Genomic DNA, 14281 nt, shown 5'->3' on the forward strand with positions numbered 1-14281 from the left:
CTGACGGAGTACATTGAAAAAGTTCAAAAAAGGGCAGCATGTTTTGTATTATCGCAGAATATGGGAGAGAGTGTCACAGAAATGATACAGGATATGGGCTGGAAATAGTTAAAAGAAAGGCGTTTTTCGTTGTGACAGAATCTTCTCACGAAATTCCAATCACCAACTTTCTCCTCTGAATGTGAAAATATTTTGTTGACACCGACCTACAACCTACATAGGGAGGAATGATCACCACGATAAAATAAGGGAAATAAGAGCTCATACGGAAAGATATAGGTGTTCCTTCTTTCTGCGCGCTATACGAGATTGGAATAATAGAGAATTGTGAAGGTGATTCAATGAACCCTCTGCCAGGCACTTAAATGTGATTTACAGAGTATCCATGTAGATGTAGACAGTTTGTTCATTTATAACTTTTAATAATAACTTTGCATGCTTTGTATTGGTGTATTGAATCCATGGAAAATGTAGTATTTTTTCCTTCATGTGGTTGTTTACCTTTATTATATCATCCTTGATGAATTGAAATGGTTTTGCCACAGATATAAAGTTTTGACTTTACATATTGTGCCAACATTAGGCTGTATGTGCTCTAAAAGATCTGTGTTACCTGACATTGATATTATCCTATCATTACATACATTGAGTACAATGAATGCATTTAGAGAACAGAATTATTTATATTCATGATACAAATGATAAATGTGAAATCCAAGTGCAACCTGTAACTTATTTTTCCTGCAAATCATTGAAAAGATGTCAGATTTTTTTTTGTCTGTGTTTCACGAATAGAGCAAGTACAACAGCAGCTAATGACCATGCACTGACAATTTCAAAAGATTTGCAATGTGATCCAGGACATTGGTAGTGTATTCTGATATTAGGAACTATACACAACTACTATTTCTCTCTTTACTGGCCTTACTTGATTAAAAAAGATTCTTTCCAGTCATTTGCCATGAATTTTTAATGAGCTCAACCATAGATGCAGATGTTACTGATAACCAGGAATAGATTAATAATTAATCACAACACAGACCATCGTATTAGAATCATCTGAACAAGTTTAAGACTGAAACTTTATATGAAATAATCATCTGAAAGATTTCTGTTTGCTTTGCTTGCAAGTTGCTCGATGTATTTATAGAAAGCAAATAATTCTTGTTTGCAAGAGAAATTTTAAAGTGGAGGTTTGAAAAACTGTTATAACCTTTAATCACTAATAATTTGCGTGGATACACAAAAGCAGGAACAATAGCGGGTTACATGCTATTAACTCCGTATCTGTCATTAGACTGCCGTGCCGTGACGTGACATGCGGCCGGCGCCGTTCATAGCCAGGTGGCGCTCTCGCGCTCGGCTGGGCTGCGGAGCGCCTCTATCGCCGTGTTCACATACTGACGTAGCGGCACTTTTAAATCTTGTGGCAATGTCACAACACTTTTCCCCCCTTGAAAAAAAAAAAACACTCACTTCCTCGGAGACACGGACAGTGCGGAGACATCCATGGCCTCTTGGGAGGCCCCGAGAAGATCCCGCGGAGAAACACGGGAGTACGGTCGAAAATGGCCAGGACGGAAGCTTGCGCGTGGAACGCGCCTCCTGGACGAGATGATGGGTGAAAACTCCGGAGCAGCATCCATAGGTGTCGTGGACCTGGGGGTGTGCTCCAGCGAGATGGGTCCCGGAGAAGGCGGCGTCGCGACTGGGGCCGGTTCAGGCGTACTCGGAAGCGGTAGTGACGTCGGCTGCAGCAACACGCCTGGAAGATCGGCAGCAGCGACAGGACTGGCTTCTCGGGCTGGTGGAGACGAAAGAAGGGGCGGTGGCACCGGCGTGGCCACCACTCGTGGGCGCATCTGGTCGTAATGACAAACAACCATGCCGTCGTCCGTACGTATTTCACAAAGCCGGCGGCCGCAAAGAGCCTGGACCACCCCTGGAATCCATTTAGGGCGAGATCCATACCCTCGTGCCCACACGTCGGCACGCACCGGGTATTTTCCCGCACTAGGGGACACAGTACAAGGCGTGACAGGGTAAAGCAGGTGCAGTAGAGTGCGCGGTTGGCGCTCATGCAAGAGTTCAGCAGGGCTGCAATCACCCAGAGGCGTGAAGCGATAAGAACTCAGAAATTGCAACAGAGCGTCATCTGTGGAAAAATCACTAAGGAATTTTTTCATCTGGCTTTTGAAAGTGCGGACAAGGCGCTCGACCTCCCCATTCGATTGCGGATGGAAGGGCGATGCTGTAACATGATGAATCCCTTGTCCAGTACAAAAATCACGGAAGGCCTGCGAAGAGAACTGAGGGCCATTGTCCGTGACAATCGTGGATGGAAGACCTTCTAGCACAAAGATTTTGGACAAAGCCAGCGTCGTCGCCGCAGTGGTGGGCGACGGACATCAAACAACAAACGGAAACTTCGAGAAGGCGTCAATCAACAGTAGCCAATAAGTGCCGAGGAAGGGGCCGGCAAAGTCAGCGTGCACCCGTTCCCACGGCTGCGCCGGATCAGGCCACAGAGAGGGCATAGTACGAGGTGCAGCCAGTTGTTGAGCACACTGACCACACGCAGCGACCATGTGGGCGATGTCCGAATCAATACCGGGCCAATAAACGTGCCTGCGGGCCAGGGACTTAGTCCGAGAAATCCCCCAATGGCCTTCATGCAATAGTTTGAGAACATCTTTGCGAAGAGAGGCTGGCACCACGACCCGTGGAGATGCGCCATCCGTGGCCAGAAGAACAACACCCTCACGAACAGACAGACGAAGGCGCAAGGCATGGTAGTTGCGAAGGGGCTCTGATGCCCGGGCCTTGGTCCTGTCCGGCCAACCCCGTTGAACAAAACCGATCACCTGACGCAGGACCGGGTCCCGCGCAGTAGCCGACGCAACCTGCGAACCTGTAAGTGGAAAACCCTCGACCGCACGACGTTCTTCCTCATCAATGTGGAAACAGAGGAGTTCATCTCGATCGAAAACCGGTTTGGGGCCCATCGGCAAACGTGACAACGCGTCAGCGTTGGCGTGCTGGGCCGTGGGGCGATAGTGAATTTCATAGTGAAAACGAGACAAGTATAAGGCCCAACGTTGCAAGCGGTGAGCTGCCTTATCTGGAAGAGACGCCAAGGGGCTGAACAGAGAGACCAGCGGTTTGTGGTCGGTGATGAGGTGAAACTTAGAACCATACAAAAAAACGCTGAACTTTTTTAGAGCATAAATGATAGCGAGCGCCTCCTTTTTGATTTGAGAGTAACGCCGTTGGGCATCGTTGAGGGTCTTGGAAGCGTAGGCGATGGGTCGTTCCGACCCATCCTCATACCGATGGGCAAGAACAGCCCCTAGGCCATACTGTGACGCGTCAGTTGCCAGAACCAAGTGCTGACCCGGACGGAATGTGGCAAAACAAGGCGCCGACTGCAAATGAGCCTTCAGGCAGACAAAAGCCTGCTCACACTCGTCGGACCAACAGAAAGGAACGTTTTTGCGTAACAGCTGATGCAGAGGATGAGCCACCGCCACCACGGAGGGAATGAATTTGTGATAATAAGCAATCTTGCCTAGAAACGCCTGAAGTTCTTTGACCGTGGACGGCCGGGGTAGAGCGGTAATGGCCGCAACGTGCTGTCGTAGAGGACGTATACCCTCACGGGACAAGTGGAAACCAAGATAAACAATGGAGGGTTGGAAGAACTGTGACTTGTCCAGATTGCACTTCAACCCAGCCGAATGCAGAACCCGAAACAGTGAACGCAAATTGCGAAGGTGCTCCTCAGCGGAGGCCCCCGTGACAACAATGTCATCCAGGTAGTTGATGCAGCCGGGAACGGAGGCCGTGAGCTGTTCCAAAAACCGCTGAAAAATGGCCGGCGCGCTAGCGACGCCAAATGGTAACCGCTGGTACTGATACAACCCACAAGGAGTGTTGATGACGAGAAATTCCTTGGAAGACGCATCCAACGGCAACTGATGGTACGCCTCCAATAAGTCAAGTTTGGAAAAGAACTGGCCCCCAGCGAGCTTGGTAAATAACTCCACAGGACGGGGAAGAGGATAAGTGTCAATGAGGCTCTGAGCATTGACAGTGGCTTTAAAATCACCACACAATCGCAGACTCCCGTTTGGTTTAGAAACCACCACGATTGGCGATGCCCATTCGCTGGAGGTAACAGGAAGGAGAATCCCTGAAGCTGTTAACCTGTCTATCTCAGCCTTGACAGGTGCACGCAACGCCATCGGAATAGGGCGTGCCCGGAAAAACTTAGGGCGAGCTGTGGGTTTAAGAGTAATGTGGGCTTCAAAATCCTTGGCCCGACCCAGACCAGCAGAGAACACGGACGAGAATTCAGAACACAATCCATCCAGCTGTTGATACGAAATATCCTCAGATATGAGGTGCACATCATCATCAATGGAGAACCCGAACAACTGGAAAGCATCATAACCGAACAGGTTTTCCGTGCCCGCATGATCCACCACATAAAACGTGAGGGGCCTAACAACAGACTTGTAGGCAGTGGAAGCATCAAACTGGCCAACGATAGGAATTTTCTGCTTATTATAAGTTCGCAGATTTCGCGTAACTGGAGACAAGGGAGGGGAGCCCAACTCCAAATACGTGCGAGAATTAATGAGAGTTACTGCAGAGCCAGTGTCCACTTGCATGCAAATGTCTTTATCCAGAACACGAACAGTAACAAACAACTTATTTGTTTGAGAAAGCACACAGTTAACATCCATGTCGGATGCCTCGTCCTCGTGGACAGGAACTTTAGGGGACTGACACACAGAAGCAATGTGGCCTTTTTTCCTACATGAATTACACGTGGCTCAACGTTTTGGACACGCGGCCCTGTCGTGCTGTACGAAACAACGTGGACAAGAAGGAAGTGCGGAACGAACCTGCTTCTGTGGTTGCCATTTTCACTGCGAGCGTGGTGGCCCAACGCGACATTGTTGACGCGAGTGAACCGCCGCCATATCGTCGTTCCCCTGTGAAACAGGCAAATTGTCCGCGTCGAAAGTGGTCTGTACAGTGCCCACATCACACCACGCGTCTATTTGCGCACCAGCAGCGTGAGACACTTCAAAAGATTGAGCGATGCTGAGAACTTCCGACAACGACTGGTTTGGCAGTTGTAAGGCATGTTGCCGAACTTCTCTATCAGGAGCAAGCCGTAGAATAGCGTCCTGAACCATTGAATCAGCATAAGACTCATGATGAGTGTCCGTGACAAACTGACATTTCCTACTCAGACCGTGTAGTTCCGCCGCCCAAGCCCGGTAAGATTGATGGGGCTGTTTACGACACCGGTAGAACGCCACGCGGGCGGCAATGACGTGGGTGTTTTTTGGTAATAGTTAGACAATAATTCACACATTTCTTGGAAGGACAGAGAGGCAGGTTCCCGCAGAGGGGCTAACTGAGATAGCAGCTGATAGATCCGTGGGGAAATCCAAGATAGAAATAATGACTTACACATAGGAGCGTCGACAACGCCGAAAGCCAAGAAGTGTTGCCGCAAACGCTTCTCATAATCCTCCCAGTCTTCAGCAGCCTTGTCGAAAGGAGGGAATGGAGGCGGAGAAGAGGAAGACAGACGATGAGTTAGCGACGTCGACAACACCTGAATAGCAGCCGTCAGCTGTGTTTGTTGTGCCTGAATAGCAGCCGTCAGCTGTGTTTGTTGTTCAATGAGTGCTTGCATAAGCTGTTCCATGTCGGCCCCGACACGAACACACAATGCCACAACGCAGGAAAAAAAATATTCCGTCCTCGTCGCCAAAAAGTGTTATAACCTTTAATCACTAATAATTTGCGTGGATACACAAAAGTAGGAACAATAGCGAGTTACATGCTATTAACTCCGTATCTGTCATTAGACTGCCGTGCCGTGACGTGACATGCGGCCGGCGCCGTTCATAGCCAGGTGGCGCTCCTGTGCTCGGCCGGGCTGCGGAGCGCCTCTATTGCCGTGTTCGCGTACTGACGTAGCGGCACTTTTAAATCTCGTGGCAATGTCGCAACAAAAACTACTTGAAGCACAACATGCACTGCTTTGAAGAAAGTGGAAAAAAACTCTTAGGAATACAAAATATTAAAAAATCCTAACAAAGAAAATTTTTTTAGTGATAATTTGGAAGATCTGGAATTTAGATAGCTTGAATCATTGGTTTTGTTGGTACTTGTACTTAACAACAGTAATCTTCTAGGCTTCTTTTGTATGGTACTGAGTGATGACGAAACTGTTGTTTTATGTATGTGTCTAATAAACAATACATATTCAAAGTCAGTCATCCAGAAACTTTTTCAAGGAACTTAGATATGAAGAACAGAAATTATAGTATGTTTCCATAGTTGAAATATTGAAATATGCAAAAAACTTAAGTGTTTTCCCCACCTTGGAATATCTCTGGAGGTATGACAAGCTGAACTGATAGTGATTTGCCTCCCATATATAATGAATAAAATTAATCTAACAACACATCCTAGGAGTTGGAGACATATTCAGTCTTGTATCAGTTTATCTCCAATTTTGAAGAGAGATAAGATACAATTTGTCTGACAGATGTAAGGAATGTTTTACTACGATAATTAAATGCCAAGTTACACCCTGGCTTGGAGTCCTCATTAAATTATAGGTACCCCCCCCCCCTCTCCACTTCTCCCCCCCCTCCCCCACCGTTCCTGGGTAAGTCAGTTCAAAGGTCAGAGGAATAGAATGGCAATCTGCCCCTAATATGACCGTTTGTAGTAAAGCACTGTAGTGTTAAAATCAAACTTCAGCTAATTCCTTCTGCTGGTGCCTGGGATTCCCACAGTGAAAATATTTGATGGAGTAGTTCGTATTCATTCTTAATAGATGTGAATAGGCTGAAGGTCAATATTTACTCTTTCCGTGTTTTAACAGACAGTGTGCATTATTAGAGACAAGTGAGGAAGTGCCGAAGTTAAGATCACTTGAAATCTCTCTCTGTCTTTAACTTGTCTGTCCTATAGAATTAATGCGACATCATCTGGTCACAGAAGTCCTGAAAATTCCATGATTCAGAGCAGTTAGGACCAGTGTTCGGTTTATACTGCGGAGCTTTACGCTATTCTCCAGGCTGTCCGCTACATCCGCCGCCATCAGCGGATACAGTACGTAATCTGCTCAGATTCTCTCAGCTCTCTCCTAAGTCTCCAAGCTCTTTACCCTGTGCACCCTCTGGTCCACCGGATTCAGGACTGTCTGCGCTTGCTCCACCTGGGGGGCGTCTCAGTGGCGTTCCTCTGGCTCCCGGGACAAGCTGGTATCTGTGGAAATGAGGCGGCCGATATAGCGGCCAAGGCTGCAGTCTCTCTTCCTCGGCCAGCTATTCAGTCTCTTCCATTTACCGATCTACGGAACGGTTTATGTCGCCAAGTTGCTCATTTATGGCATGCGCATTGGTCAACACTTCCCCATAATAAATTGCGGGAAGTGAAAGCCCTTCCTTGCGCTTGGACCTCTTCCTCCCGAACGCGTCGTCGGGAGGAGGTAATTTTAGCTAGACTCCGGATAGGGCACTGTCTTTTTAGTCATCGACATCTTTTAAGTGGTGATCCTCCCCCACTCTGTCCCCACTGCTCTCAGCTGTGGACGGTCAGACACCTTTTAATTGAATGCCCCTATTTTAATCCGTTACGCTCCCGTCTACAGCTATCGCCTGATCTATCGTCGATTTTAGCAGATGACACGCGCTCAGCTGACCGCGTTCTACAGTTTATTAGTGACAGTGATATTACGTCAGTCATTTGAAGCTTTTTTTGGGGGACAACCAACCCCTTTCTATAGTGGATTTTTAAGCATTCCTTCTGCCTTTAGTTTCTCAAATTTTATGACTTTGTTCCCATTGCTGCTGATTTTAAATTTCGTTTTTTTCCTGTTTTCTACGTCACGGGCTGGGCGCTAATGACCATAGAAGTTTTGCGCCCTAAAGCAGTTAGGATCTCAGTTTAAAGGCTGTCTGTTTTCAACTTGATTCAGAGAATTTGCATCTAAAATATAGAGCTTAAATATACTACCACTTAGGTATTCTGTAACATGACTTGCACACCTTTCTGTTTTCACACAGTTACACTAATATTGCATTCTTTATTCTTTCTTCATGTACCTATATCAATTATTGTTTCAGGATCTGCTGTTTTGCCCTGATTTTACTGTGGCCTCCAATAGAAAGTCGGGTCCGGTATGTAGTTGCTAGTAGTTTGTCATATTTTACAGGTAGTGTGAGCAGTTGATTTCTTGTGTCTTAATGTTTTGATCATTGCAGGACAAAGCTGAGGACTTACAGGCAATTGATAGTTGTGAATATATATGGGAAGCAGGTGTAGGTTTTGCTCAGTCACCTCCACATCATCCTCATTTAGAAGCAAACAGGACTGAACTTTTGAAACTGCTTTTAACTTGCTTCAGTGAAACTATGTACCAGCCACCAGTTGGTAAGTATTGTGTATAAATGATAGCTGTGTACTGTGCATAATGTTTGCAATTGTTTGTGTTGTAGTTAAAGGAAAAATTGTTGAGAGTTTACTATAAACGACACGCTATTCCATGGTATTCAGAAATATGCTTCATTTTTACATAAGCTCTCTGTAATTTGTTTTGTTGTGGAATAGTTGGTATTTCATGAATACATAACTCTTAAATTAAACATGAACAAATTCTAGTTTTAAAAGCATTTGAACAACTTAGTTGTGTTTATGGAAAACTTGTTTTTGATGAAACTAATTGTAATGGAAACCTTCATTGTGAATGTGGGTACTAATGGTGATTATGAAGAGAATATTGATAAACATGAAGGACCCGATAACTGGGCTGTATGTATGTGGAATATCTCTTATGGTATTTTGTTCATATGAACATATTATTAGTGGCGGGTACAAATGTGTGGCATTGCCACAAGAAAAACAAATGAACAAAAGGCAGTGTATACAGAATAATGCAAAAGCAGAAAGTCTGACAGCAGTTGCACTAAGTAAACCAGTTGGTTAACTCGTGTTGCAATGCAAGAGTGCTAAAGCAATATGGGACAAATTACATATGTGATCTGAACACACGAGCATAGAACATTTAGATATGTTAACTGAAACAGAATATTTTGTCACACATGTTTGCCAAGCTGTAAAAGATATTTGTACGTCTAAATGCTGAATTAATTAAACATGCTGAGAAAATATTAAATGAATATTAAATTGTCAAATCTGATCCAGGCTGGGAAATGAATATGATAATTTTAAAGGTCTTTGGGACATAAGATGATGCTTCTAACACATGAAAAAGGAAACAAAATAATAGTTAACACTTTGGGCCCTGAGCCATAGCGCATGAAGCTCCACCACAAGGCCTAGCTGTTTTTAGTGTATTTTAATTTACAACAACTCTTAAATGGTTTTTGTTATAGTAATGACATTACCCTTATTGAAAAGCCTGAACTTTCTAGTTTGAAGCTATGTATAATACTTTGTTCTTTTAATTAAAATTTGCTTTCATGAAACTTTCAGTTATAGCATTGTTTTTGAAAAGAGGAAAAATTGGGCAAGGATATATGCACTTAATGCTCAGAAGGAAAACTACGTTAAACAAGAATTTTAATAATTATTTATACTGCTTGTTTTATATACAGTAACCTCCTTTGGCTTTATTTTAAGATGCAATTTTAGTCTTTGTATGATAACTTTTGAAACACAGTAGTTTGCACAATGCCACTTTGCATTCACTACACTGGTAGCATGTGTATTTGTGCCACACTTTCCCAGTAAGCATTTTGCCTCTCAGAGAACACACTACACATTGTTTTTGCTTCTGTTTCTTGTCTGTTTCTGTCTCAATCTTTTCCAGAGAACGGTTTCCAGTTGATAATCTGGAGAGTCCCGATGTACCAGGTTGTGGTTCGAGATCTCTGCTGTGTGCAAGACCTGCACAGATAGTTGTCATAAACTGTGATGTTGTGGGGCATTTTCCAGTTACCTTGTTGTACAATATACTTGAATTCGTTATCACCATTAGTATTATGTGGAATGACAACTTTCTCCACCACTTCACAGTTAGATGCTCAAAAGCCGTGTATGATAGTCATTGGTCTGATAAGCCAACACTCAACTTGTTTTTAGTATAGTCCACCACACAGGCTGGTTTTGACTTCTCTCTGCCTCTCTTATCAATATACGTCACAATCTCAGCAGTGTGCCTTGTTCTTATCATGTGCACATTTCTTTTGTCCCTCCAACAGAATGCCAAGGTATTTCCTTTACACCTGAAAATTAGTTCACCTCGCTGAAGTTTCGGATCTTTTATAGCAGAAGGTAATCCGTGTCTAGATTTTCTTGTAGTTTCCTCAAGAGCAGTTTTTGCAGCTTCCAGTTCTGAAGCAAGGACTGGACTGGTGTAGAATCTGTCTGTAAACAAAGTGTAACATTTTCCTGACAGCTTCCCAAGCAATGTCTTTATGAGTGTCACTGTGTCAGACCTCTCACCTGCATAAACAGAAAAATTCCAGACATAACCTGTCTCTGACTCTGACAACATGTACAGTTTTATACCATATTTATTTGGCTTCTGTGGCATGTACTGCTTGAAATACACACGGCCATGAAATTTGCACATGCCTTCATCAGTTTTAATTTTTTCAGAGGGTGCATATGCTCACTGGAAATTAGCAGACACCATCTCCAGGAGGGGTCTCACCTTGTGCAGTGGGTCATAGCTAGCTTCTCCTTTTTTCTTGGCAACTGAATTGTCACTGATGTGAAAGTTTCTTGAAATAGAAAGAAACCTGTTACAGCTCAGCGTGCTTGGATAGAAATTACATGACACAACAGGATTCTTGGACCAGTGCTCTCGTATACAGGGTCTCACACTTACACACATATGGACTACAATTGCCAGAAACTTTCTTATTTCTATGAGAGTAACTCCTTTCCACTTTGATAGTGAGTAGGTAGGGGAGAGGGAATTTGTGCTTTGTAATTTCCTTATGCTTTGTTGTGCATAGAGATTAGTTTGCTGCTTTATATGATTCACCGTACTTTCTGTAAGTAAACACAAAAAGAAGCCTAGAGGTGTGCTGTTCTGGTCTCAACTGGTAAGGTTACACTTTTCCAGAGTGTCCTGAGAATGGATAGATATTTGGCACATGATCAGTAGTCGTCCAGCCTTCCTGAGAATCGGTATGGCACGAAGTTCTCGGTCTCGCACTTACCCTTGGTCGCCCACGCACTTCAGGTGTGGTATCAGCAGGAACAATGCAATACATGCTTCTGAACTTGGACACTCACTCTACTCATCTGAATCTACCATAAAAGTAGTATTTACAAATCAAATCACTTACTACAATAGTTACGTATTGAAAACTCTTTCAATTGAAATGTGAATAAAAATATTGCATATTTTATCTGCATTCCTTACCTGAAGACTCAGAATTTTCTTGAATACAGTCTACGTCATCATCAGAATCAAGCATATCATTATTCTCCGAAAAATCAACATCACTTTCTTCAAACTCACGAGATAACTCATGAGCGATTTCATCATCTGTCAAACCACACTTCGCCATGACGATGCAACTGAGCGCACACACAGCACAATATTCCTGCTTGGAGAGCCTCAAAAAAAAAAAAAAAAAAAAAGAGAGAGAGAGAGAGAGAGAGAGAGAGAGAGAGAGAGAGAGAGAGAGAGAGAGAGAGAGGTTCTCCCTTGTCCCGCATGCCCGCACTATCTAGCGTCAAATACTTCAACTGTAGCCTCTGCCGTCTCTCGCAGCCCATTAGGAGCCCTACGAACCCGCAAAGGAAGGAAGGGGAAGATCGATCACACATGCCCGTAAAATTACGGGCATCAGATTTTCGGGCTGGTCAGGTGCGCCCGTATTTTTACGGGCATCGGCTCCTAACTGTTAAGTGAAGATGTCAAAAGACTAAACAAAGTAAAAATTTGCTCTTAATAAGTATGAAAAACTTGTCATCACTAACGTGAGTCAGAAGATTAAGTCAAGGTGAGAGGAGACACACTATTTGATGTATGTCACATCAGGCCTAGTTGACTGTGTTATAATTTTACTTCTGGAGGAGGTCAAGAGAGTGCTGTAGTTTACATAAGCTCTTGCCATGTCCATGTGAATGACAATATTTATGTTTAAACTGTCGCAGACTACAGGAATTAACCGAGCGAGGTGGCGCAGTGGTTAGTACACTGGACTCGCATTTGGGAGGACGACGGTTCAATCCCACGTCCGGCCATCCTGATTTAGGTTTTCTGTGATTTCCCTAAATCGCTCCAGGCAAATGCCAGGTTGTTTCCTTTGATAGGGCACGGCCGACTTCCTTCCCCGTCCTTCCATAATCCGATGATATAGATGACCTCGCTGTTTGGTCTCTTTCCCCCAAACAATCCAATCCAGTCCAATCCAATCCACTACTGGAATTGTTTATTGCTTTGATTAGTGTTGGGTGACAGTCACAATCACAGCACATTCAACTGCAAATTTTGGTGCATGTTTGCTGCTATAATAGTCATCTATCAAAGAGTGAGGCAAACAGTGCTGTGCTCTGATGTAGACAGAAACTTCACTGATGCATGTAAATGATATTCTGACAGTGGTGATATTAAGCTTAGCACTTCAAATAAAGAATACTTTGTTTTGTACTTTGAATCTCTTCTTCCTGAAGTGATTTCATTGGGAAAGCAATGCACTGGCTCTGATTTCACTTATTTTGTTATGATGATCATTCCCCTCCATGTAGATGGGTGCAAACAAAATATTTTCACACTTCAAGGAGAAAGTTGGTGACTGAAATTTCATGAGAAGATCCTGCTGCAATGAAAAATGCCTTCATTTTAATGATTGCCAACTCGATTCACATATCACATCCGTGGCACTCTCCTCCCTATTTTGTGATAGTACGAAATGTGATGCCCTCCGTTGAACTTCTTTGAAGTCCTCCATCAATTCTGTATGCTGTGGATCCCACACCACACAGCAGTACTCCAGAAGAGGATGTACAAGCATAGTGTCAGCAGTCTCTTTAGTACTTGAAATATTTAACTAAAAGGTAAAAATATTTAATTATATTTCAGCTTATTTATGTGACTATGAACAGTATGCAGGACTCACAAATGCAATTTATGCTGTGCCTCCCTAATTACTGAAGAATTTATTATAATATGCAGTAGTACTCATTCTCAATTTGTCCATCAGAAATGACTAATGACGATCCTGAAACACTGTCTTATACTGGGAAAATGAGCACTCTGCATCACAAGATGAGGATCTGGAAAATTTATAGCTGGACTATTACTCACTTTCACATTGACAGCCCCTTCTTTGTGGCCATCTAACACATTTAAAATTTTGCACACGATTTGAAACCCACTAATATTTTCAAATACACATCTGGATTCATTTTGTGACATTTGTGCTTGAGATCCATTAAATCTGTTTTCTTCCAATGTCGTGAACATACTGAAATGCTTCTGACAGAAGGATCCCTCTATTTTCAAGTTTGCCATTTGTGCTACTAAGGAAATTCAAGTTAGCTCATAGATATATGCCAAGTAATTTTTTAACACAGCTTCACTTAACATTTCCTGAAGGATTTCAACTGAAATCATCTTTCTCCAGTACTGAGGCAGAACTGTCAATTTTTTTTGCATAGTACTGGATTGCACCAAGCAAAATTCCCCACAGTATTATCACCTGGATATGTGGCAGTGGTACATTTCGATTTTTGGTCCTGAATTCTATAGCAACCAGGACCTGACAAGACCAGGAATGAGTTGAGAACCAGCAGAAAATGGCTGAGGGCATCAACCACGATTTGCTGAGAGTAAACAGGTGGACACAACAATTAAAATCGCCAAAATATGCAGCACCAACAAAGCACATCTTCTACCTGTTGCAGCTAACAATGCAAGGTGGGTGTATCTCTGCAGCAGTGTTTGTAGTGATGACACCAGCACCTTCAGATGTAGCAGCATTGTTTATCAGGTGTCACTGAGCTCCATATCTTCCGTCCGGACAAATCTTCTGTCCGTAGGGCTTTCAAACTCACTGGGCCAGGATATCGGATCCCTCTCCCATGAAATGGGCGTGAGTGGATGGAAGCATCCTGGACAAAACTCTGGAAGGTGAACTGGCAGCCTGGTTGGTGTCCCGACACTGAAGCTCACTGACTGGAAGAGGCAATGCGGTGGGGTGTGACAGTGGAGGTGACAGTAGCTGAGATGGGTGAGATTATGACAAGATCACTACCT

At 43.8% G+C, this 14281-nt stretch overlaps 1 protein-coding gene across 2 annotated transcripts in view; it reads left to right on the forward strand.

The window, feature by feature from the left end:
• The window catches only part of LOC126463103 (protein HID1), a 100807-nt gene that overhangs the window by 19968 nt on the left and 66558 nt on the right, over nucleotides 1-14281 (forward strand). For both annotated transcript variants that reach the window (XM_050096126.1, XM_050096127.1), the window contains exons 4-5: nucleotides 8166-8219; nucleotides 8304-8472. In XM_050096126.1, coding sequence (XP_049952083.1) covers nucleotides 8166-8219; nucleotides 8304-8472 — 223 coding nt within the window. The remainder of the gene's footprint in view (nucleotides 1-8165; nucleotides 8220-8303; nucleotides 8473-14281) is intronic.

This window comes from Schistocerca serialis, chromosome 1, assembly GCF_023864345.2.
Source record: "Schistocerca serialis cubense isolate TAMUIC-IGC-003099 chromosome 1, iqSchSeri2.2, whole genome shotgun sequence".
Classification (NCBI taxonomy): domain Eukaryota; kingdom Metazoa; phylum Arthropoda; class Insecta; order Orthoptera; family Acrididae; genus Schistocerca; species Schistocerca serialis.